Source organism: Poromitra crassiceps, assembly GCF_964638095.1.
Source record: "Poromitra crassiceps genome assembly, chromosome: 20".
Taxonomy (NCBI): Eukaryota; Metazoa; Chordata; class Actinopteri; order Beryciformes; family Melamphaidae; genus Poromitra; species Poromitra crassiceps.
The window spans coordinates 1,010,841-1,034,212 of record NC_139637.1 but is presented as its reverse complement, the minus strand read 5'-3'; the positions used below and the strand labels follow the sequence as shown (position 1 = coordinate 1,034,212).

General features: G+C 44.5%; 1 protein-coding gene across 1 annotated transcript; it reads right to left on the bottom strand.

Moving 5' to 3' along the window:
- Positions 1-7,608: 7,608 nt before the first annotated feature.
- On the bottom strand, positions 7,609-22,893 carry LOC310794367 (uncharacterized protein). The gene is made up of 4 exons (XM_083656356.1): positions 22,854-22,893; positions 13,230-13,337; positions 13,028-13,068; positions 7,609-8,109 (listed from the first exon to the last, which is right to left on the bottom strand). The coding sequence occupies exon 4, from the start codon at positions 8,029-8,031 to the stop codon at positions 7,651-7,653; it is 381 nt and encodes a 126-aa protein (XP_083512482.1). The 5' UTR covers positions 8,032-8,109; positions 13,028-13,068; positions 13,230-13,337; positions 22,854-22,893; the 3' UTR covers positions 7,609-7,650.
- Between the last annotated feature and the right edge of the window lie 479 nt (positions 22,894-23,372).

Genomic DNA, 23,372 nt, shown 5'->3' with positions numbered 1-23,372 from the left:
TTGTATGTGTGGCCAATAAAGCTGTCTCTCATCATTCCCATGTATAATGCAGGTGAAAGCATTTCTCAAGGAACGTGGCATTACAAGTTAAAAACTCACAATGACGGCCGGTGTTATTTTTTTGTATTGCTTTTTTACATCTTTTAGATTGTGTGTGGATATAAGATGTGTGATTTCTCAATAAAGTATCTACTGCAGTTGCAGTGTTCACCACTTTGATGTTATTTATTTCAGCTGAATATATGAAATGGTTGCAGTTGACATGTCCTTATGATTTCAATGAATTGACTATTTGCTCAGACGGTCACATACTTAACCCTGCACAGAGGTCTAGATGTGTGCCCAATCACACTGTACACAGCTATTGTTTCAAAACAGTTTTGCTAATCATGGGAATGGTCCGTTTGGCTTCCTGTTGTCATCACAAAAGTTGTATATTGATATATAGATTTCAAGGACCAGCGGGAACACTGGAATAGTCAGTTTTCCATAATTATTTAATGCTTGCTAATTTCCTGAGTAATGGATCAACAGAGCACTTTAACTGCTGTAGCCTTCTTTAGTGTGTAATGATCACATTTTCATTTCCTTATCATTTGAAAGACCCCGGTTATGTAGAAATTCAATTTTTAATATTCTTAATTATGAAAACATGACTGTTACAATGGAGCTTTTTCCAAACTTTCCAGACTTTGGGCGAACCCAGAACTGCAAAATAGCTGCATAAAGTTAAGACACTGTAAAGGGAATCAAACAATGGACATAGTTACATATTTTGTATGTCTTTGTTTTTAATAAAAGATCGGGCACACAACACATGTAGAAAAAATAAAAGGCAGTTTCACACAGCACGTTTAAACAGAACAAAATTTATGAAAAGTAAAATATGACAATTTCTGCAACAGGAAAAGTAAAAAATAAAAAATGCAGCAGTACCTATAAAAACACTTTCAGGGTTCCCACTCCTAAATCAAATTAGAAGGACCTTTCAAGGACCTTTTCCCCAAATTCAAGGACGCAAAACGGCATAGTTGGAGACATGGATTAATGATAATTACTGTTACAACAATAACAATTTATATGATGAGAACTAGCAGAAGCACAGTGTCAAAAAGAGAGGCTTGAATGTGTGCACACTACTCAACTGTGCAGTGTTAGTGATGGCAGACTTTGTGGTCTCTTGCCTTCTCTCACACAGCCCAGCCAAAACATATCCTGTGGAGACATACATTATGCTACCCTAAATTCAAGCACTTTGAAGGGACCATGTCTCAGGGCCTTAAAAGTTTGAGAAAATAAATATTTTTTTTCTACTTCACAAACTTTCTAGGGGCCAGTGGGAACCCTGCTATTTACTCAGCCAATGTTAATATTCCCAAATGCACCGAGTTCGCTCAGAAGCGAATACTCTCCATCCTCATCCTCATCCTCCTCCTCCTCCTCCTCCTCCTCCTCCTCCTCCTCCTCCTCCTCCTCCTCCTCCTCCTCCTCCTCCCCCTCATCCTCAGTCCAGTTTGCAGATTCCTGACCAAAAACCTCCTGGATAACTTTCAGAATTGTTTTGGCATGATGCACATGAGAGACACAGACATTAAAGAGAATGTCCTCTAATGTGAACAGCAGAGGAATTGCAGTCAGCAACTTGTCCATGACATGGTCTGGATTAACCTCACAGGTTGATGTACTGTATAAAGACAGAGGTCCATAATCCCCTAATGATGCCATCTCTTCAGCAACATCCTGTAACTTTTCCTTCAGAGCAGCTCTTTGTTCACTGTTGACCACTCTCTTCCTCTGAGGTAACAGTTCACCTGCTTTTATCTCCAAGGGACTTGCATCCCCATCACAGCCCTCCTTACAGTCACATGATTTGGCACAGTAGTCACAGCAGCTGTGTTTTGGAGATCTGGGCTTTGTTTTCTCTTCATCAAAGAGGCGCAGTAATGTCACCCTCCTGCAACATGTCTTTTCAGACACATACTGGCGCATTTTGTCAGAGACTCCAACTAATTGTCTTCCGTGGAACAAAATGATTGAGTGTGAACTCAAGCCATCCCGCCCTGCCCTCCCATACGCTTGCATGTATGCTTCTATGTCTTGTGGTGGGCCGTAGTTCACCACATGACAGACACCCTTTAAGTCAACACCCATTCCCAGAGCTGAGGTAGCTATTACAACTCTGAGAATGGCTGTCTCGTCACCCAAAGATTTGATGATGTCTTGCTTGACATCCTCAGGTGTCTCGGAGTGGTACATGTCAACAAGCCTGTTTTCTGGTAGGTCTTTAGCTCCCACTGGATAGACAAACTTCTTCCGAAGAAAACGTTTGAAGACGGAACTGTACAACTCTGAACAATCTCTAATGGTCTTGCAATATATGACAGTCCTTTGACTGTCTGGCCCCTTTGACTGAAGCTCCTTCAGCAACCAGGAAAACGTCTGGGCTGGATCAGAGGATACCTTTTTAACTGCAAGTCTTATGTTGTCCCGGTCAGGACTTTTGATGACCTCAACACAGTGCTGCATGCTTAAGTTCTTCATAACTTTCATCCGCGTTGCTTTGGATGCTGTGGCTGTGATGGCAAGAAGAGGAACAGGTACCGGTAACAGTGATCAGAGTTCACCAACCAATCCACACCACTTCCTGAAGGGCTTTTCATTCCCCTTTGAATGTCCCCTATAAAACACATAAAAAACAGAGAAATTGTATTACTAATGCATCAGAACACTTGTATGTAAGCGAGGGTTGTCTAAAGTTAGAATAGTGGGTGCTTTATGAAAGAAGTCTGACTTTTGTCATCACAGTTCTGTGTCATAGTTGTTGTCAAACATCCAGGGGTATAGTTGAGGTTAAACTATGTTTACCAATACCCACCTCTTTGAAATCTGGCAGTTTACTAACCTATTTTCAGATCAACTCGATCAATCAATGAGGGGAAACATGGTGGGTGAACTTAGATAGTTTCCCCACCTCTATATTCCCCTGCATAGATAGTTATAATGATTATAGCTAATAATTTAAATCCCCTTGGCATGTTTTAAAATATATGCAGCTATGTAAAGTTTTCTTCTACTTTGAAAAATGTTTGCCTGATAGACATTCTCATATTTCGTATGGTTACAGAGAACTGACACTGAGTAAAGTGTGGGTGTGTTTGAATGTATTCAGAAAAACATATTTTGAGTGGAGGGGGACTAAAATGACTGATTGCTTATTTTATGGTATTCAAACTCACCATTGCACGACAGTGTGTACTTCGTCAACAGCCACTCCAACCAGCCTCTCCCGAAATAACGGTGTTTGCAGAAGCCGTCTCCATTTGGATTGTCCAACCAATGTCTCTGGTGTCCCAAACACAAGGGCGAATTCACCGCCTGCGATCTGCTTATCGATGTCCTCGCTTTGTCCGACATATGCAGCAGGAATGCCCTTTGCGTTCAAACACTGTACCTGCTCCTCCATTATCGACAACAAAGGGCATACTACCAGCACCATGGATTTTTGGCCTTGTGCCGACAACAAGTCGCACACAGTAGGCCAGGCCTGATATACAAAACTTTTACCGTAACCAGTCGGTAGACAAGCCAGCACGTCTTTCTTGTCCTGGGTTAAAAACTTTAAACAAAGTCGCTGTAAATCCTTAACTACAGCAATCTTGTGGATTGTACAAACATCCGATAAAATTGATTCAAATGATACATTTATCCGGACATCCATTTTCGCTGTGTACGCTAGCTCTGTCTCCGTGACGTGAAGCGGTTAGTCAGAAAACTGAGCCTATCTGACTCGCCAACTTCTGCGTGTTTCACTACGGACGATAATGGTGAGCGCACGCCAATTCCGAAAGATAAATATATTTAAATAAACCACAGCTATAAATTTTGTTTGGAGCATATCAGCTTCATGCTCTGTGTTAGGACTATGATAAATGGCATTGCCGCTACCAAATAAAATTCTAATAATGAATGTAGGCATGTCTGTTGCCGGCCGTTCTCGCCGGGCTCTGACAGACAGTTTCAGACAGTGAAATTCCCAGACGTTAGGTGGCGCAGCTCACCAAACGTCTGGGAGCCGAGACTACCAGTATCCTGACTCCACAGGGGGGTATATATGGCTGTGCTGTTCGAGCTGACCCAGCTCGATCTCAATATCTCCCTGTGGTGTCAAGCTCCAAAGACTAACTAACTTTCTCATCATAATATTCTGTAAAGATCATTCATCATCATTATTAATAAAATCATTGTTTATTCATCAAGTCTCCTGATTGAAACATGTCACCACATACTCACCCAATTCACATATCATCAAGTCTATTTTTAAGGAACATTGGCACATTTTGAGTTTTGATCCTGAGTTAGCACCTATATTTAAAGACCCCCCCCTTTTTTCATTTAGACGGGGGAGAAATCTCCGTGACCACTTGGTCCATGCTGACTTCCAGGCCCAGAGCACTGTAGCACAGAGTCAGACCTTGTTAAGTCCACTTTCAAATGGAAATTATCGCTGTGGTCGCTGTGCTCAGTGCAACAATACCTCCAAAACTACTTCTTTCAGTCACCCACACACAGGGAAACGGTTCAAAATTAACAGTGTGATTACTTGTGCGTCCACCCATGTAATATATTGAATACATTGTCCGTGTGGACTGGCATATGTAGGCAAAACGTCCAGACAACTTAAGCAGAGGATCAGTGAACATAAAAGTTCTATCCGTAGAGATGATCGAGATTACCCTGTTGCAGTTCATTTTAATGACTCTAACCATAACATTTCCACATTTCGTTTTATTGGTATAGAGAAAGTTCACCTGCCCAAAAGAGGTGGTATTCTTGATCTTCTGCTTAAAGGCCGGCTTTACCGTGGGGAATATGAATATATATTAAATCTCACGCCCCTAAGGTTTTCGAATCCGTTGAAATTTTTGAAATTGGTTGTTTCCCGCCAGAGATATCACCAGAAATCCACTCTGTGTGGAGGGGGGGGGGGGGGGGGGGGGTGGTGGAGGGGAGGGGCGGGTGCGGGGACCCGAAATACTCCATTTCCCACAATGCACTGGGCTCGCGTGGCCTTCGTTTTCATGCCCACCCCTCAGGCATTTGGCTGATATCAAACTCCAGTAGGTGGCGGTAATGCACATATATGTTTGCCAACCGCCATAAAACTCAAAGAAGAAGAAGAAGAAGAAGGCTTCGACAATAAAAGATACAAAGAAGAAGAAATAAATCGAAAATAAAATTGCCTCCAAATTGCACCAAATGTAAATGGTAGTATATATGTCGGGAGATGTCTTCATAAAAAAATGTTCATGCATTTTAAGGCATTTTCGTAGGAGTTACGCGCATCTGATGTTGTAACTATTTTCTGTAAAAATGTGTAAAAATGGGTACATTGCTCAGCGTTGATTTCGTTACTTCAACTCACCTACTACTAGATGTAAAATTTGACGAGCTTTCCAATGCCGCCAGTCCCGTGTCTTTTAGTGCTTCCGTTCCAGAGATATGGTCTCTTGGCAAGGAGCTATGGAAAGCTAACCTAGCTACAGTATGCTATGCGGGTGGACAAGATGGCTGCCTTTTGCTTTTCGTCGAGAGCTCTGAAGGGGCGTGGAGGACCTCTAGAGGCGGGACCATGGCTCACAAGACTTGTAGTTCATAGGCCCTCGAGTTCCGCAAGCGGGGAGGGAAGCCGGGTGACGCGTAACGCGTCATCCGGCTTCCCTAAAACTGTGAGAGATGCCTGATAGGTCAGGCAGTGAAGCTCCAATTTCAAATAATTTCAACGGATTCTAAAACCTTAGGGGCGTGAGATTGATATATATTCATATTCCCCACGGTAAAGCCGTCCTTTTAGCAACGTGAAGCCTACTGGATACACACACTACAAACTCTCACCCCTAGGGGTCTTAATGATGAATTATTACTTAATGTAATGCTATAAGTTTCCTTTATCTGCTGTTACATTTTCTCCCTTTTATTCCCTCTATTTTCAGGTACCAATCCTGAACCTTTGACCTAATGTGGATTACATATGTGGACCCCATTGTTATGTGATGAATATTGTTGTATAAATATGGGATTCATTCTTACTTTTTCTACTTTATTCTATTGTTAGTTGTTGATGCCTTTATGTATTTGAATTGCTACTTTACTGACAGTCTTAAAAGAGCCATATAGACCTCTAATTAGTTAGAGAATTTTAGCAAAATGCTTGGACCATCTGTGAAAAAATTTACTACCAATAGCTTTCTTCACCAATGTGTTCTTATAGGCGTCTAGAATCACCTCTCAATTAGTGCAAACCCAAATCCTCGTGGAAAATCCTGGAGAGCCAATCAAAGTTAAGGTGCCCCGAGCGCTTGGGTGAAAAATATGATAAAAATTAAAAGTCTAAAATGAACTTGTGGGGTGTCTAACTAGGGGTTTTCAGGGGTGCTGAATCCATTCCAAACATTATTTTTGAGTAATAATGTCTCCCTGACCATATGATATTGGTATATTGGTTATTGTTATGTAAAGCACAGTGTATAATCATCATCATTTTCCACGAGGATTTGGGTTTGCACTAATTGAGAGGTGATTCTAGACACCTATAAGAACACATTGGTGAAGAAAGCTATTGGTAGTAATTTTTTTCACAGATGGTCCAAGCATTTTGCTAAAATTGTCTAACTAAATTGAGGTCTTGTAATGGAGGGAGGAGCTGGCTGTGAGCCACAAGGTGAAGGCTTTTGCCACTGATATGATGTCTGTAATGATTGGTCACTGTGAAGCCAGACTCCTGTATATAATGTTTTCCATTTCCTCCTGTCAGCATATACTTGAAAAAGGTCTTGTACCGAAACGTTGTGTATTCAATTTTCCAATTTTGAGCAAGTGAAGAGCGGGTGTCTATTATTTTTCTAGATGTTTTATAACAGAAAGTGTATGAAACCCATGACCAAAATAGTCATACATTCTGTCATTGTGTTACTATGATGGAATTAGTGAACATAAATTATGTCCTTTGGCTGGGGACCCCCTGCAACCCCCTCAAGGACCCCTGGGGGTCCCCGGACCCCACATTGAGAATCACTGTACCAGCCATACAACCATTATTTTAACCATTATTTTAATCACAAATAATGCATATTTCAATGTAATTAGTATTATTTGTGTGTGTGTATGTGTGCGTGTGTGTGTGTGTGTGTGTGTGTGTGTGTGTGTGTGTGTGTGTGAGAGAGAGTGAGAGACAGACAGCAGACAAAGGTGAATAAGTGTTGGATTAATGATCACATTGATCAGTTAAGTCTCTCATAACTGCGGCACCAACCGCACACTACAGTAGGCTGTGTGTGTGTGTGTGTGTGTGTGTGTGTGTGTAGGCCTATGTGTGTGAGAGTGGAAATGGTAGACATGTAATGTGCAGTGAAGTCTCCCTCTCTCTCTTGTAACTGACTGCTTAAAAAAGTAACAAACTTGTATTCGCCGATACCCCCCCCCCCCCACAAAGCTCAGATCATAACTCAAACCCTCTGCAGCATTCTAGTCTGTGTGAGGACAGAGTATGTTTGGTTCTGATCCATCCATGGATTGAGGCTCTGGTAGGTGGAGTCTGGATCAGATCTGGAGGCGGCAGCAGTACAGTTCTCCTAGGGGACACTCTGCAACTTTCTAGTCTGTGTGATAGATTATGTTTGGTTCATGCATGGTGGCTGGATGGAGGCTCAGGTAGGTGGAGTCTGGCTGCAGAGTAGAGTATGTTTGGTTCTGACCCATGGTGGCTGGATGGAGGCTCTGGTAGGTGGAGTCTGGCTGCAGACTAGAGTATGGTTGGTTCTGATCCATGGTGGCTGGATGGAGGCTCTGGTAGGTGGAGCCTGGCTGCAGAGTAGAGTATGATTGGTTCTGACCCATGGTGGCTGGATTCAGGCTCTGGTAGGTGGAGTCTGGCTGCAGAGTAGAGTATGTTTGGTTCTGATCCATGGTAGCTGGATGGAGGTTCAGGTAGGTGGAGTCTGGCTGCAGAGTAGAGTATGTTTGGTTCTGATCCATGGAAGCTGGATGGAGGCTCTGGTAGGTGGATTCTGGCTGGGATCTGGAGGCTGCAGCAGAGTTCTCATATGTGGGAATCTGCAACAAACAATATTAAAGTGATACTCAACATCAACATGTTACTACTGAGGCAGCAGTCAGTCGTGGCTTGTGTCCGTTTTTTCTTCTTCAAAAAAGTGCGCTTTCAAATCCGCCCACTCCACATTTGGATAAGATTAACTGTTGTGGGGCGGGCACATTTCAGAGCCAATGGCAGACCTCTGTGCAGTTCCTGTTCACGCATGCGTGGTTTTAGTCAAAGTCAGCCGACGTTGTGAAGAAACAACTCTTTGAGCTCCTACACACGACTTTGATAAGAGGGAAGCTGATAGTACTGTCTGAGGTGCCGCGTCTATGTGCCAATAGCCTGCAGTGCTGACACCTCCCATGCCTAACCGTAACCTCTCCCACTCTCCACACCTAAACCTAACCTCTCCCACCACCCACGCCTAACCCTAAACCTAACGTTGGACGCTTAATGAGTTGGGAGTGAGAAATGTGTTGCGCTGTCGGCATTGTGGGCTGTCAGCACTGCGAGAGGACCCCCTGTCATCTAGCGAGCCGGACGGAATGAAGACCGACACCAACTCCTCCTCCCTTCTCCTACCAAACACCAGCGGTGTTTGCATATCTGCAGCAAGGTGACAAGACATGACAGCACACCTGAAATACATGGAAACAGTCTTGCATGTATCCTACATCCTACAATGTGAAACAACCAGTGCCCAATTCAGCCCAATGGCATAGCTACAGGTGCGCCTGGGTGTGCAAATGCCACCCACGCAGGCAGCTGGCACACCCAAACAGAAAGGGGGTAAAATTAAGTTGTTTGTTTGTTTATCTGCGAAACACATCAGCTGTCATGCACAGCCTGTTGGCCATTCAGACCAATAGCATTTTTGGAGCTGCCAACGTCTTTCTGCAATTCATTCTCTATGTAAGGACGCGCTAGACGTGCTCCTCTTTTAATGAACGCACCTGGCGTTTCAGCGCTGGTGGCGTAAGTTGTTTTTGGAGGAGCGCTGTGGGCGTTTTTAAGCTAAAAAAGTTGAACATTGAGGAAAAGCGCCCTGATCGTCTTTTTCACTGTAGCCTACCTTTTCTCCTCCCGAGGGATTTTCAACCTCTGTTGCTGCCAGAATTAGCAATAATCTGGCTTTCATGTTGACAGTGAACAACATCAAACAGACAAAACTAGCTGGTCACCGTCCGTGTGGTTGTTGTGTTCTGATCTGTACTGCACGCGACTACAAGGGGAAACAAACGGAGCACAAAAAAACACTCCATGTGCTGTGTTTTGTGCACAATGGAAGCGCACTCAACATGATTTTCATAGCGTTCTGACTGAAAAAAGCGCTTGGGTGTGAACACTTGGTGGTGGACAGTGGAGAGACAGACGATGATGAAGATGATGCAGCCGAAACAATGATGTTAATAACAGCGGGGGGACGCAGCAAAAAACACACTAATGGTTTGTGCAGCAGCAGTCAGAGGACACTGAGAATGCTACAGATCTCTCTGCAGTAGACGAACCTGCATGCCAACCAAACTTGCGTTCTTTCCCGACTAGAACACTCATTGGAAAAAGTAGGTGAGACTTTTTTGAGATACCAAAGTGGTTTTACATGTTGCCAAAAAATACAATTTAATTGACTGCTTCTACCTGCTAATAAGGAGTGTGAAAAGGAGCAAACATTGATGGTTATGGTCATATGGTCCTATCTTAATATTCCTCTAAATCTGGTTTGAAAAGGCCCAATTTTTTTTTGCCACCACCAAATGGTCCGCCCCCTGGCATACCCTGGCTTTCTGTGGCACACCCAATGAGCCAAGTCTGGCTACGCTACTGATTCAGCCTCCCTCTTTTTGAAGCCTATGCGGAAATTGCATTCTTTCAAATGGCCAGTGGGGGGCGCAGTTTGTGTAGCACTCCCCAGGAACATGAATTCAACTCTATGGGAAACGAGTCAAATTCTCTCTCGGTCTATGTCTTAAATAAACACTTTCCAAATGAGTTTATGGTCTGAAAAACAATTTCAAGTATTTTTCATGCTCTCACGCCCTCCGTGTTCTAAATTATAGCCCCATTTAGAGGAAAATAGACGACATACATCGGATAATAAGAACAGTAATACTTCCGACTGGTAGAGGCAGCAATGTGCCGCAAGGCATCTAGTCTGCGGAAAGTGCACAAATAAGAGATTTGTTAATCCAGCAGATACCAAGTAATAGTTTAGCAAATTATCAGAAAATAGCATTACTTTTATGACATTTTAATAATGTTAGTAGACACACGTAACTGTATAGATACCATACATGTAACGTGATGCTCATAACATGGCGGACCATTTACCATGGTCTCTTGGCCACGCCCGGGACAAGACAGTGGTCGGCTGGCTGGACTGCTACTCGCCCATACCTTCGGGCTAAAAATTATTATATATTTAGTTTTTCTGGACCATTTCACCACTGCAACCAGCCTGCTAGCGAGCTAGCAAGCTAGCAACCAGAAGCGAACAACAAGATGGCAGTCAGTTGTATGTATTGGAGTGGATGTATTCAAGCCAAGCCTGTGAGACAAATTCGGAAACTCCCCCGGCAGCCGCTAGGGGCAGCCGCCCCCTCTCCGCCTACTTTCGTGTAGAATTAATCCATTCAACCAATCAACGATGAGCAGGAAGCGGGAGATTCAAGCCTCATTTTCTGGTATCAAAACCCAATGGGCTCACTTTATCCAGATCAATTATATACTATCTATGGAAACAACAAAATGGAGGGGGCATAAAGCCTACACGGGGGGGGGGGGGGGGGGGGGGGGCATGCTAATGCTACACCCCAATTTCCTTGCTCAGACCTAGGGGTGTCACGATACCCTCAGTTCACGATACGATACGATACACGATATTGGGTTCACGATAATGATACAATATTTATATTTTTTTTTACAAAACTTGAATAATGAAAATATATGACTGGAAAAATAGTCTTATTTGAAATACACAAAATGCAAAACAAATGCTGTTGTTGGAAATTGTTATAATAACTAGAAAACAACATGTAAGATAAGGCTTATATTGCAATATAATGTGTCACACTGTCACAAACTAAACGTTTGTTGCATGGTAGGCCTAAAAGAAAAATAAACTAATACAATAAATACAATACAATCTATATCTTAAATAACTTATGCAGGCAACGAGCTGTGTATTGCTACTATCTTCATATTTAATTGTCATCCTCTTAAGAGGATGATTCCTCTTCAATGAATTATCTGACTGCACTGTATGTTGAGCGTTGTGCAGCGTTAATTGACGATTGAGGTTACTCATACAATTAGACATGGTAATCGTAACAATTAGAAATTGTTTCGGGAGTAGGTTACAGAGCTGCATCGCCTAATGACAGATAGCCTATTATGCGCACATTAGACGCATTCAGAGTGAGATTAATTTGTAGGCTATATTATTAACTGCTTACCCGACATGTTGTGCCCGTGGAAACAATGGCACGAACTACATGTAGTTCATTTCAGACTACTGTAGGCAGGGACGTGCAGAGAACATTAGAGGGGCAGGGGCTCAAATTCATAAAAGGGCACTACAGAAAAATTTGAAATTTGAGGCAATTTGAAGGCCAATTTAGGGGTATAACTCATTTTAAATATTCCGATTTTAACCAGATTTAGAGGAATATCTCATTTTAGGATGAGTCTTTGACAAACATACATACCTGATTCACGTTGACTGACTGATATATCTGTCAGACTGTGTGCGCCTGTGCTGCTGCTGTCCGTCTGCATGGTTGCTCTGGCTGAGTGGAGTGCGCACTGCTGGAGTGGGTGGGGACGGGCCACGTGCGTTTTTGGGTTGGTGCCTTCAGGGGCGGTTTAGAAAAACACTGCTCCATGCAGAGGCCTATTACAAATGGTGCATTCAAGGCCAAGAGAGCTCGGAAAAGGCATTTCTCTTTGAATGCTGCCTTAAGTGATGGCATGGAAAGGGCAATTTCCATACAAAGCATCATTAGAAATGCATCAAGCCCCCTTTCATGTCTATGTGTGCACGTGCCTGACTGTAGGTCTAGTAGTCTAGAGATGAGGGGAGACATCTCGCCTGCCACTTGGACCGGCGGGGTCTCCCTGTCAGAGTGTCCGTCCGTGCCTCTGCCAGTGCAGGCGGCAGACACACAGCCAGTGCGCTGCTGTCATCCACTGAAACACGCGGTCCGCATGGGGATAACCGCATGGGGAAACGTGAATAAGTGTTGCGCAAACTTCACCAGCAATGCATTAGTCTATAAATAGTGCATTTAATCTTGTCGGTTATTTTATGAGCGTCGGTTTAGTCCCCATTTCAAGCAAAGTAATGAAAAAGATAGAGAGAGAATACAGATCAGTGCCGGCCTGTCAGTGCAGCATGTTCAGAGGTTCTTTTTCTCTGGATAGTTTTTCATCTCCACGATATCGTCATGTTTTGATATCGTGCAATTTCATGGGACTTTGATATCGCGCAATTTCGTGGGACAAAATATCGTGACATCCCTACTCAGACCACATTCATTGTCAAAGTGAGCCTTCATTGTGATGTGACAGACAGGCAGACAGACAGACAGACAGAGACAGACAGACATATAAACACCACAAGGATTGCATATCTTTTCCAAAAGTTTAGAAAACTCGAGTCAAAATGATAAAAATGTGATAAAATGTGTTTTCTGTTTTAAAAATGACAATTGTGCTAGTTTTACCAGTAGCAATCCAATTTTACACATCACTACAAATGCTACCAATGTTGTAGCCAGATATTCTCGTATTATTTTGCAAATTTTCATTTGCAAAGTACCAGTAGCATTTTTTTGGTTGTTCCCCTGTATAAAACATAATAATAATAATAATAATAATAATAATAATAATAATAATAATAAAGGTAATAATAATAATAATAATAATAAACATCACCTCCAGGTTTCCGGTCTCTGAGCTTCCCCTGATGTTCGAACCTGTGGACAGACAGTACAAAGCTTTTTATTGTGCGTGCGTGCATGTGTCTGTGTGTGTGTGTGTGTGTGTGTGTGTGTGTGTGTGTGTGTGTGTGCGTGCGTGTGTGCGTGTGTCTCTGTGTGTGTGTGTGTGTGTGTGTCAGGGTGTGAAGGTAACTCACCATCACTTTCCCTCTTTGTCTTCCATTTGTAGAGCAGCAGTAGACTGACAGCCACCAGCACAGCAACCACAACCACAGTCACAGTCACAATCAAAACCAGAAAGTCACCTGGGCGAGAGAGATAGAGGGAAGATGGGGGAGGGAGTGAGAGATAGACCAGAACAGCACATCCGGGTATTTGCAAAACTTGAAGGCTGTGCCCCTTTTTAGGGGATAACACAAGCCACTCGCGTTGACTTCAATGTAAAATAGCAGTACCCAAGACATCTATAGAAAAATAACAGAATTAATTTCCTTTATAAATGACCCAAAGACACCATGACATGACAATATATTTCAACTCGGCCGGCCATAGAATGCGCAAGATACATCGACACGAGGTACTTGCCTTATATGAACGCTGTATCCAGTTTCCACCAGGTTACATGCATCGTCCACATTGACGGTGTCACGCCTACCCTATCGCAGACCTTTTTTTTTTTTTTTTTTTATTGTTAGTGAAACTATAACAACACAGCAACTCTTCGGCATATCTCTATCAAATTAAGCCGTTTTAAATAGTTTGTTTGAAGTGGTTTCGGCTTCTTGTACCGTCGTTTACTATGGTGGGTTTCCCCTAAAAAGGGGCGCGGCCTTGAAGCTGGGCGGTTCTGGTCTATACCTTGACTGTTTGGGGTATTGCCACCATGACTGAGTGTAATAAATCAGTGCTATTGACATGTCCACATTGCCGCTGCACAATTTGCCACAACAGAGGCAAATGTCAGTGGAAGGTGCACTTACTGCACCTTAGGATGAGTATATATAATAATAATAATAATAATAATAATAATAATAATAATAATAATAATAATAATAATAATACTTTTAGGACATTTTATTTGTTAATACCAAACTTCACAGTGTGAGATGACAATGAAAAACAACAGATTTTATTAGGAAAGGAACATGCAGCTCACGTACTGTAGTGTTATGTGTACAATATGCATACGTGACTGCCTGTCACAAACTACTGGGTCCAAAATGTACCACACACCGCCGCACGAACATTGCATTTCACGTCATGACCTTTCATTGACAGGTGTTACAGTGATGTCACGGTCTGCTCATATACATTCAGGCGGTGTCTCATCATGGATGCATGGTCAATGGGTCAGCATCAGAGGTGTAGTGCTATCTAGAGAAGTGGGGGAACGCACCTATATGGGGAACACCTGCACACGCACAGGTCCCAACAAAGCCCCCCCCACGCACGCACACACGCTAACGTTCATGTAGCCTATTCATTAATTAATCGTTCGGGCAATCGCTTATATCAACGAATTAAACGAGAAAACTCACGGATTCCTCAAGTGCTGCAAACCACTGTCACTGACACACGACTTCAGCAGCCAGTTATCAACACAAACCACTAAACAATCTCTCAACCAGTGATCACACAAGTTGCACAAGGCATTGATGATGCGTGATTAAAGAACAATCAATGAACTGTTATAGTGTAACCTACATAGAAAAAAGTTTGACCTGGGCACTTCACACAGACTACCTGGAGTAAAGACACATGGAGCACTCTTTTCTGTCTGCACGTTTATTAATAGGGGCTGAGTGACGTTTCACCAGATAATCTGTCTTCTTCAGAGTCAAAAAGACTTAATGTTAGACTTTTTAAAATGTTAGTGTTTCAGAGCACCTTTCTGCTACAAACTGAACATTTTCTAGTTGGAACAAGTGAGGTCTTAGACCAAGTTTCAAGCAGAAGGCCATTCGTGCATAATCTAATCCGATCACCCCCTGACGTCAGTCAAGTTCTAGTATGACGTGGTCAGTCAAAGTCTTAGTATGTCGTCCGTAATGACGTCAGATATGACGTCAGTTAATTCTCATATATATAGCAAGGGTTCTACGTCACCTCTCTCTCTCTGGCCGATCATAGCAGCAGCTAGCTTCACGGCAGTCCATCTCCCCTGAAGCCGTCCTCCGAAGCGTTGTTTTGCGGCTGTTTTGCACCACATCTGCAGACCGAATCAGCACCCCCAAGTCCTCTTTACCAGTGGATAATCCCCGCGGATCTCTCAACGCTCCCCACCCCACTCCTGGCATGTCGGATCCCGAGCCAGAGCAGTCCATGGACAGTGACGACAGCTTAAACAACGATACCCCGTACCGGATCAGCCATGGATCGTATTTGCCCTCCGAGACGCCTGACGACACCGGCGAAGCGGCCGTGCCACAAGCCGCCAACGTAGCCACGATCAGAAGGCACGGGGCGCGCCACTGCGACGGGCCGCGCCACAGCTCAGCAGCCGATCCTGTCCCGGGTGTCCAGGCGTCCAGCCCCAGGCTTCTTCTCCAAGCAGGCATCACAGGCCGTTCCATTCCACGTCACTCGTGGTCAGTTGCACGGCAGGCACGGATCCCTCTGCTATCACCGGGCAGTTAAGTCTTTACTTTAACCGTAAATAAACGGGAGGTTGCGTGAGTAAAAGATGTCACGTCGCTGCCTGATGACGGTGACGTTATCACCGCACATTGCATATTTCACCATGGAGCATGTCTGAGCATCAGTTAGAATGAGTGTTACTGTATAACTTTCAGACCGAAGTCAGACGGCCCAGGGAATGCTGACGTCTTTTTCCGTGTCAAGCTACCCAGTCTTAATACACCACTTCCTGTTCTTAACAAATTTCAAAGTAAAATGCCCTGGCGTTTCTCTTAACCATAGATAATACCAAAGCTAAAATAATTAATACAGTGTCACGCTAGTCATGTAACAAGAGGCTGCGAATCAATCAATCAAACCTTTATTGGCAGACGCTTGGTCCATAGATGACACATACACAATTACAAAAAAAAAAAAAAAAAGCACATAAGGGCACAATAAAAGAACAAAAGTACATTATAAAAGAGAGTCATACCAGAATTTCCACATATGTGACTGGTATCTCACAGTGCTTAGCCCAGGATCAGTGAGCAACTTAATAATAACATTCTGAGACACGTTCAATCTACAGATGAACCTGTACCTCAGATTTCTCAGGAGCGCCTGGAAAGTGGCCACCCCCGCCTTACAGAACAGGTCACTAGCACTGCTCCACCTGGGTTTAACGTTAGCCCAGTGAGTGCACGAGCCAGGCTGCCCGGTCTATCGCCTGGTATATCGTTACTAAGAGAGGAGCTTGTGAAGAACGAACATCCCCACAGTCAAAGCATTTCCCCCAGATATGCAAAAAAAAAAAAAAAAAAAAACGTTTGTTGCTTTAACATCCCATGAGCCACCCCGACCTCCAGGCCTGCACTACCCAGGCTAAGAGCCCATCTCCCGGCCCCACACACCCAGCAGAGCCACCCGACCTCCAGGCAGCATTACATAACAATGAAGCCGCGTGTCTTGTCTATGACGATAGATCTATAATGTGAAGAGCTTGAGACTTGAGATGGCTTGAGACTGGCTGCCACAGCTGCCAATCACCCATTTTTATCCCTTTTTATACGTCAAATAACTACTTAAAAACAAACTGATCAGAAAAATGACCATCTAAAAATGATACAAACCACCTTTAAAAAAAAAAAAAAAAAAAAAATCATCCGACGTATACTGTGATTATTTCGGTTTTGATTTTCCCATCCACTAACATGAGGAGGCGGGCCTCGTGACCCAATACTGGATTCAACCACCAGTTAATTCTCATATATATAGCAAGGGTTCTACGTCACCTCTCTCTCTCTGGCCGATAATAGCAGCAGCTAGCTTCATGGCAGTCCATCTCCCCTGAAGCCGTCCTCCGAAGCGTTGTTTTGCCCCACCCACCTCCCCAGTCCGCCACCAACGAGTCGTGACTCCTGATCCCCCACGGGGGGGGGGGGGGGGGGATCTCCTAGCCTATGCAGATGCCCTCCTCTTGCCTCAAGAGCAGCGCCACTGGCTAATGGAGTCATGCGCCAAAGTATTTGCCATGCATGCCGATTGCTAAATAAAGCTTGTTAAATCCTACCAACTGGCCTCTCATGATTGAAATAAGATTATTAAATACTATAATTAATTGGGCTATATTTCTTATGCTACATTTCAAGACAATCTGTGATGACATGTTTCCTGTCACACCTAGCCCTCATTCGCAGCTTGACAGAAAACGTTGATCAGGCTCTGGAGATAGGATGTACCGGTAGTAGTCCTTATCAATGCTCTCCAAAACACATCCTACAGGAGAACATAAAACTGTTATTCTTTGCAATTCTTTTAAAATCAATGCTAAAACATTTTAGGGTAAAATATTGACACGAGTAACTGGTGATCTGCAGATGATGTAAACTTTTGTAATAAATGTTATCTCTTGTACTTCAATCTCTGTCTAGGCTGGTCAATTATAGGACAAGATACACTTAGCCTACTGTAACACAGTCTTGGGTTTTGTCTTCATTGCCTAGAATGGACACAAGGCCACTACTGCAACAGCCTTAGGTGCAGGGTGAGAATCTAGCACTGCATGCTGGTGAAATACTAAAGTGGCTGTATGATTTAAGACGCAAAACAATGATTTACTATAAAAGGTTGACGTTAATTTCCCACTGGTAACGTGCAACATGGTGTTAGCCGTAGCCTAACACTCTTCGCATCCAGCACTTGAACAGGGCAGTCGCTTTCTTTCTCGCTCTCCCTTATCTCCCTTCTTTCCCTCTGCCTGCAACAACACCCAGAGCAAACTTGCATTTGTCTACTCGAAATGACAAATATGGATTTATTGGATTTACTAAGCTGGTCTCTCAACGCAAATCAACTAAACTTTGAGGAATGCGGGGTCCGGGGAACCCCCACCCTCTGCCCAGACGGATCTTTCGCCGCGGGATACGGGAAGACAACAGCGATTGACCCTAGGCTGTGACGTCATGAAAATTGAGATGGGCGGTCAGTGAATTTGAACTGTGAAAAATGGATTATATCTGGATATATCATAGAAATTCCACTGATCTGCAATAAGAGAATATGAACTAAGTTGGGAATCAGAGACTTGACACCTGCTGTTTCGACTTTCTGGTCTGTGTGACCCTGGTCTGTGTGACGTGAAAGGAATTCCAGGCAACCAAAACATTTTATCCTAATCTGGACTCTCTACTACCAAAGACGCAGCTCTCCTGATATTTCGTCTGCAACTGAGCTCTTCCCCCGCCAAACCCCCCGCCTTGTTCCCTGACAGCTCTTGCATCATCCACCCCCCCCCCTCTTCCTCCGATACATCTCCATCTGGCGCTGATGACAGCGAGCCACTTGCGTTGTTTGAGGAGCTAGTGCAACGGTGGCGCTGCGCACGCGGCGACCCGGCTGAGGGCAGCAGATGGTCCTTTGGAATCTGTACATAATGCAACAAATGTTTATGTATTGTATAATATTGAAGTGTGCCTTTATTACTTTAAAACTAGTAATAATGTATCTCAATTCTGAAGTGTGCCTTTATTACTAATCTCAAACTAGTAATGATGTTGTAATTATCCACTACTGTCTGATGTGAACCAAAGTGCCCTTCTGGGACATGTATTAAACTGATTGATTGATTGAACACCAGCAAAGAGACAACTTGTGTGATGACAATTCATTGAACGCTAGCCGGTTGCCAATATTGACTGCATCAAAGATGTAGCAAAGTAATAAGTATTACTATTATTATTAAAACGATTATGAATTATATTCGCTAAACATTATCTTAACAGACTTACCAGCTTAGGCTTCATTCTGTGATGCGTTTGTTATGGTTTGTTGTTGTTCACTTCCTATAGCCTACGTCCTGTTTGCGCCAATATCATTGGCTGATTGAAGTCATGTGACGCTAGAACGAGCATTTGATTGGTTTTTGCGATAGCACTGCCATAGCGTTTCCCTCATCTAATAAATTAAGTTTTCATTAAACTGCATTCGATTTGAGGCTGCCAACAAATGGAATCGTGTTCAGAAGAAATGTATTTAGTTCATGTAAAAAAAGAACCTAACCTTGAGATGGGGATCGATCATCTCAAAAACTAAAGCAGATAGCAGCCTTCGGCCCGTCACCTACTATGGCAGTTTCATTTCGGCATCCTTATTAACAGGCGAGACCGTTCACACCAGCCGCACGCCATGCTGAAGCCACGCTGAAGCTACCCTGCAGCGATAGTTTCAGCTTCTGTTCTATTTTGAGCTGCCAGGCCTGAAGTCAAAGCAAGTTGTGGGCGGGAGGAAGGCAGTGCCGAGTGAGGCGCTCAGGAAAAGAGAGTGCTTCTTGTGTGACCGGTTTAGCGTGACACTCAGCTTCTGTTCAGCGCAGCTTCAACGCTGCTTCTGAATAGCGTCTGCTAAGGCCACTGCTAAGGCAGTGTGGTTCCCAACCTTTTTTGTCTTACTAGGCATCTCATGCGCTCAATTCCTAGGCCTGCCCTGCAGCTCACCGAGCTGGCCCTGCAGCTTGCATACTGGCCTGGCCCGCCCTCCAGCTTGACCGCTGTGCGGGCTCACTTGCTCTTATGACATCACTGATGACCACTGCGCATCACGGCCTCGCCTGCTCTATCTGCTCTGACATAAACATTATAGCTGTGGCCGGCCAAACTTCTTGAAACAAACAGAGATTGCCCACATTGCCAACTGTATAGGGATGGAGGGATAGATAGTTTCATGGGAGGCTAGTAGAGATACAGTAGTTTTGGGGAAGTTTACTGTGAAACAAATAAATGCCTTCAGACCTTTTTATGTATTTGGTGTAGTCTGAAGCATGTCAACAGCAATATCAAGCAGTCTTGGCTCAATTTGTTGAGTGGCAATGCAATCTTCTTCTTCTTCTTTCGGCTATTCCCGTCAGGGGTCGCCACAGCGGATCATCTGTTTCCATCGGTTTCTGTCCTCTGCATCGTCCTCCGTCACGCCCACTGCCTGCATGTCCTCTTTCACTGCGTCCATGAACCTCCTCTTGGGCCTTCCCCTCCTCCTCTTTCCTGGCAGCTCCATCTCCAGCATCCTCCTCCCAATGTACCCCACCTCCCTCCTCCGTACCATACCATCTCAGTCTTGCCTCTCTCACTTTCTGTCCAAACTGCTCAACATGGGCGGTTCCTCGGATGTAATCGTTCTTTATCTTGTCCAGCCTCGTCACTCCCAGAGAGAAGCGTAACATCTTCATCTCTGCCACCTCCAGCTCTGCCACCTGCCTGTTTGTCAGTGCCACCGTCTCTAGACCGTACAGCATGGCTGGTCTCACTACCCTGCTGTAGATCTTTCCCTTCACTCTCGCTGGTACCCTTCTGTCACAGATCACCCCAGTCATCCTTCTCCACCCACACCACCCCGCCTGCACTCTCTTCTTTACCTCCTTGCCACAGTCCCCACTACTCTGCACGGTTGACCCCAAGTATCTAAACTCCTCCACTTTTGGTACCTCTACTCCCTGCATCTTCACCCCCCCTCCATCTTCCCTCCCGTTCACACACATATACTCTGTCTTACTTCTACTTATTTTCATCCCTCTTCTCTCCAGCGCATGTCTCCACTTCTCTAGATTTTCTTCCACCTGCTCCCTGCTCTCACTACTGATTGCTATGTCGTCTGCAAACATCATAGTCCACGGGGGCTCCTGCCTGACCTCGTCTGTGAGCCTGTCCATCACCATTGCGAACAAGAATGGGCTGAGGGCCGACCCTTGGTGCAATCCCACCCCAACCTTGAACCCCTCAGTCACTCCCACTGCACACCTCACGACCGTCGCACTGCCCATACATGTCCTGCACTACTCTCACATACTTTTCAGCCACTCCTGACTTCCTCATACAGTACCACACCTCCTCTCTTGGTACCCTGTCGTATGCCTTCTCTAGGTCTACAAAGACGCAATGTAACTCCTTCTGGCCTTCTCTATACTTTTCCATCAGCATTCTCAGGGCAAACAATGCGTCTGTTGTGCTTCTTCCTGGCATGAACCCATACCCTCACTAATCTTCACCTCTCCTCTTAATCTAGCCTCCACTACTCTTTCCCAAAGCTTCATAGTGTGACTCATCAGCTTTATGCCCTGTAGTTGCTGCAACTCGGTGCGTCTCCCTTGTTCTTGAAAATAGGCAATGCGATCGAAATAACATAATCGTGATGGTGGGGGGGGGGGGGGGGGCATTGTTCAAACTGTCTGATTGAGGGGAGGCCAACAGTCTCAGACTGTGAAACCCCCTGGTCTAAATCCATACAACATATATGTGTCGCTGTACTGCCAATGTTTGGGGCTTGGTCTCTTTTTTCCTTTTGTCAGCGAGCTTCCCTAAGCCTACATTCACATAGGATGCCGAACGTAAGCAGAACTGAAGCTTGAAGCAGGCACAAGCTGAACGTACGCCTTGTTGTTCACACAAGACCTCTTTTCCTCTCAGCTCCTCTCAGCGCCTACTCTCGCGCCTTGAACCCGCCCACAACTCCCATTGACTTCATGTCTCACGGCTTTACGGCTTCAGCGTCAAGCTTGGAAATTCGGCGTCAGGCCTGAGTGATCGCTTCAGCGTGGCGTGAGCGTGGGGGTGGTGTGAACAGCTTCGCCTGTTAACAAGGACGCCAAAATGAAACTTGTGGGTACAGCGTAGGTACAGCTTCGGTTGAGCGTTGCTTCGGCGTCCTGTGTGAACGAGGGCTTAACCTGAATCTGGACTGACAATAACTGGACGTTTGAGCCATTTATCAATGGTGGATTCTGCTGTAGCTAGTTGGTTTGCACGGTTTGACATGTGTGAAGTCTGTGAACGTAACCTCTTCACAGAGTAGTGTAAACTGACACCTGCCAGAAATAAATTGTAATCCCCAATGCAATCTTTCCAAGTACCCCCTACAAGCTGCTCAAGTACCCCGAGGGATGAGGGGTACATGTAATCCTGGTTGGGAAACACTGAGCTAAGGGAGTGATGAAATGTGGAGGTGTTTTATATAGACTCCGGAAGCAGTTTTCCCCCTTGTTATGTGATTCCACACAGAAGACCGCGGTGGCCATTTTGCAAGAGCGTGCTTCTTTACGCCTGTGACACACCAGAAGCGTCGAGCAGGAGCCTGGCATTCACACCAGAAGCTCGCGTCAAAAATAGACCAGATGCGGAAACTCTCGTTGCAGGACGCGAGATGGACGCGACGCACCGTGGCCGGTGTGATCGGTTTTTATTCTATAATAAGAATGAGAAGCACACACATAAGCTTTTCATTCTGGGGGGGTCTCACTCCCAAGGGTTTCACCACTTGAGCAATCAATGAGTGATGTAATCAGTGATGTCACAAATTGATGTCATCATTGCTCAAGTGATATTGTATCATTAGGTAATGAGGGCAATGAATCACCCCTAAATACCTAATTAAAAAATCCGGCCCCGTTAGGTCACCCGCAGGTGACCCACTCTTTACACTTCCTGACAGATTCAGCCCAATTGCAGGTAAAATGGCATAGCTGTGGCCAAACACAATTCTGCTCACAGACACAGACACACACACACACACACACACACACATGCACGCACGCACGCACGCACGCACACACGCATGCACACACACACCCACACACACACACCGACACTTCACATTCTTATTATGTGAAGGGTTTTTGCAGGCCTCCACACTATGTTCAAGTTGACAGCATGTCTTACTTGGCCCATCAGCTCTGGTTATTGTTGATGGAATGGTTGCTGTTGCAGGAAGGTCAGTTGTGGTTGTTGTAGGCAGCTCAGTTGATGAAATGGTTGTTGTACGCAGCCCTGTTGAAAGCAGGCCAGTTATAAGAAGAGGAGGTGTTAACACATTGACTGCCAGCCGTTTTTTTTTTGCTGTCGGTAGCTTTTGCCAAGCCGTTTTTTTGAGGATTCTGGCTCATTTTACAAGAGCCGAGGATTCTTTTCTGCTTGGAGTTTGTCAACACAAAGTTCACAAAAGTACTAATAGAATGTGTGCTTTCTCTGTCTAAAAGAGTTAGTTTGTAGAGTTAGTAGTTATGTAGATATTAGCCGTTGAGTACAGCATGGTTTTAGCGTCTGAGAGTGAAAGCTGAGATAATCGCAGTTTTGTGAAATTCAATCAAACAGGCAGAACAGTCACTTTAACCATTTATTTTTGGCATCAGTGAGAGATCAGACATCCAAACAATATAGTTCCGAACGCCCTCTCCTTCA

Excerpts from the sequence above, each read along its gene's own strand:
- LOC310794367 (XM_083656356.1), bottom strand. The coding sequence starts at position 8,031 with ATGGATCAGAACCAAACATACTCTACTCTGCAGCCAGACTCCACCTAC.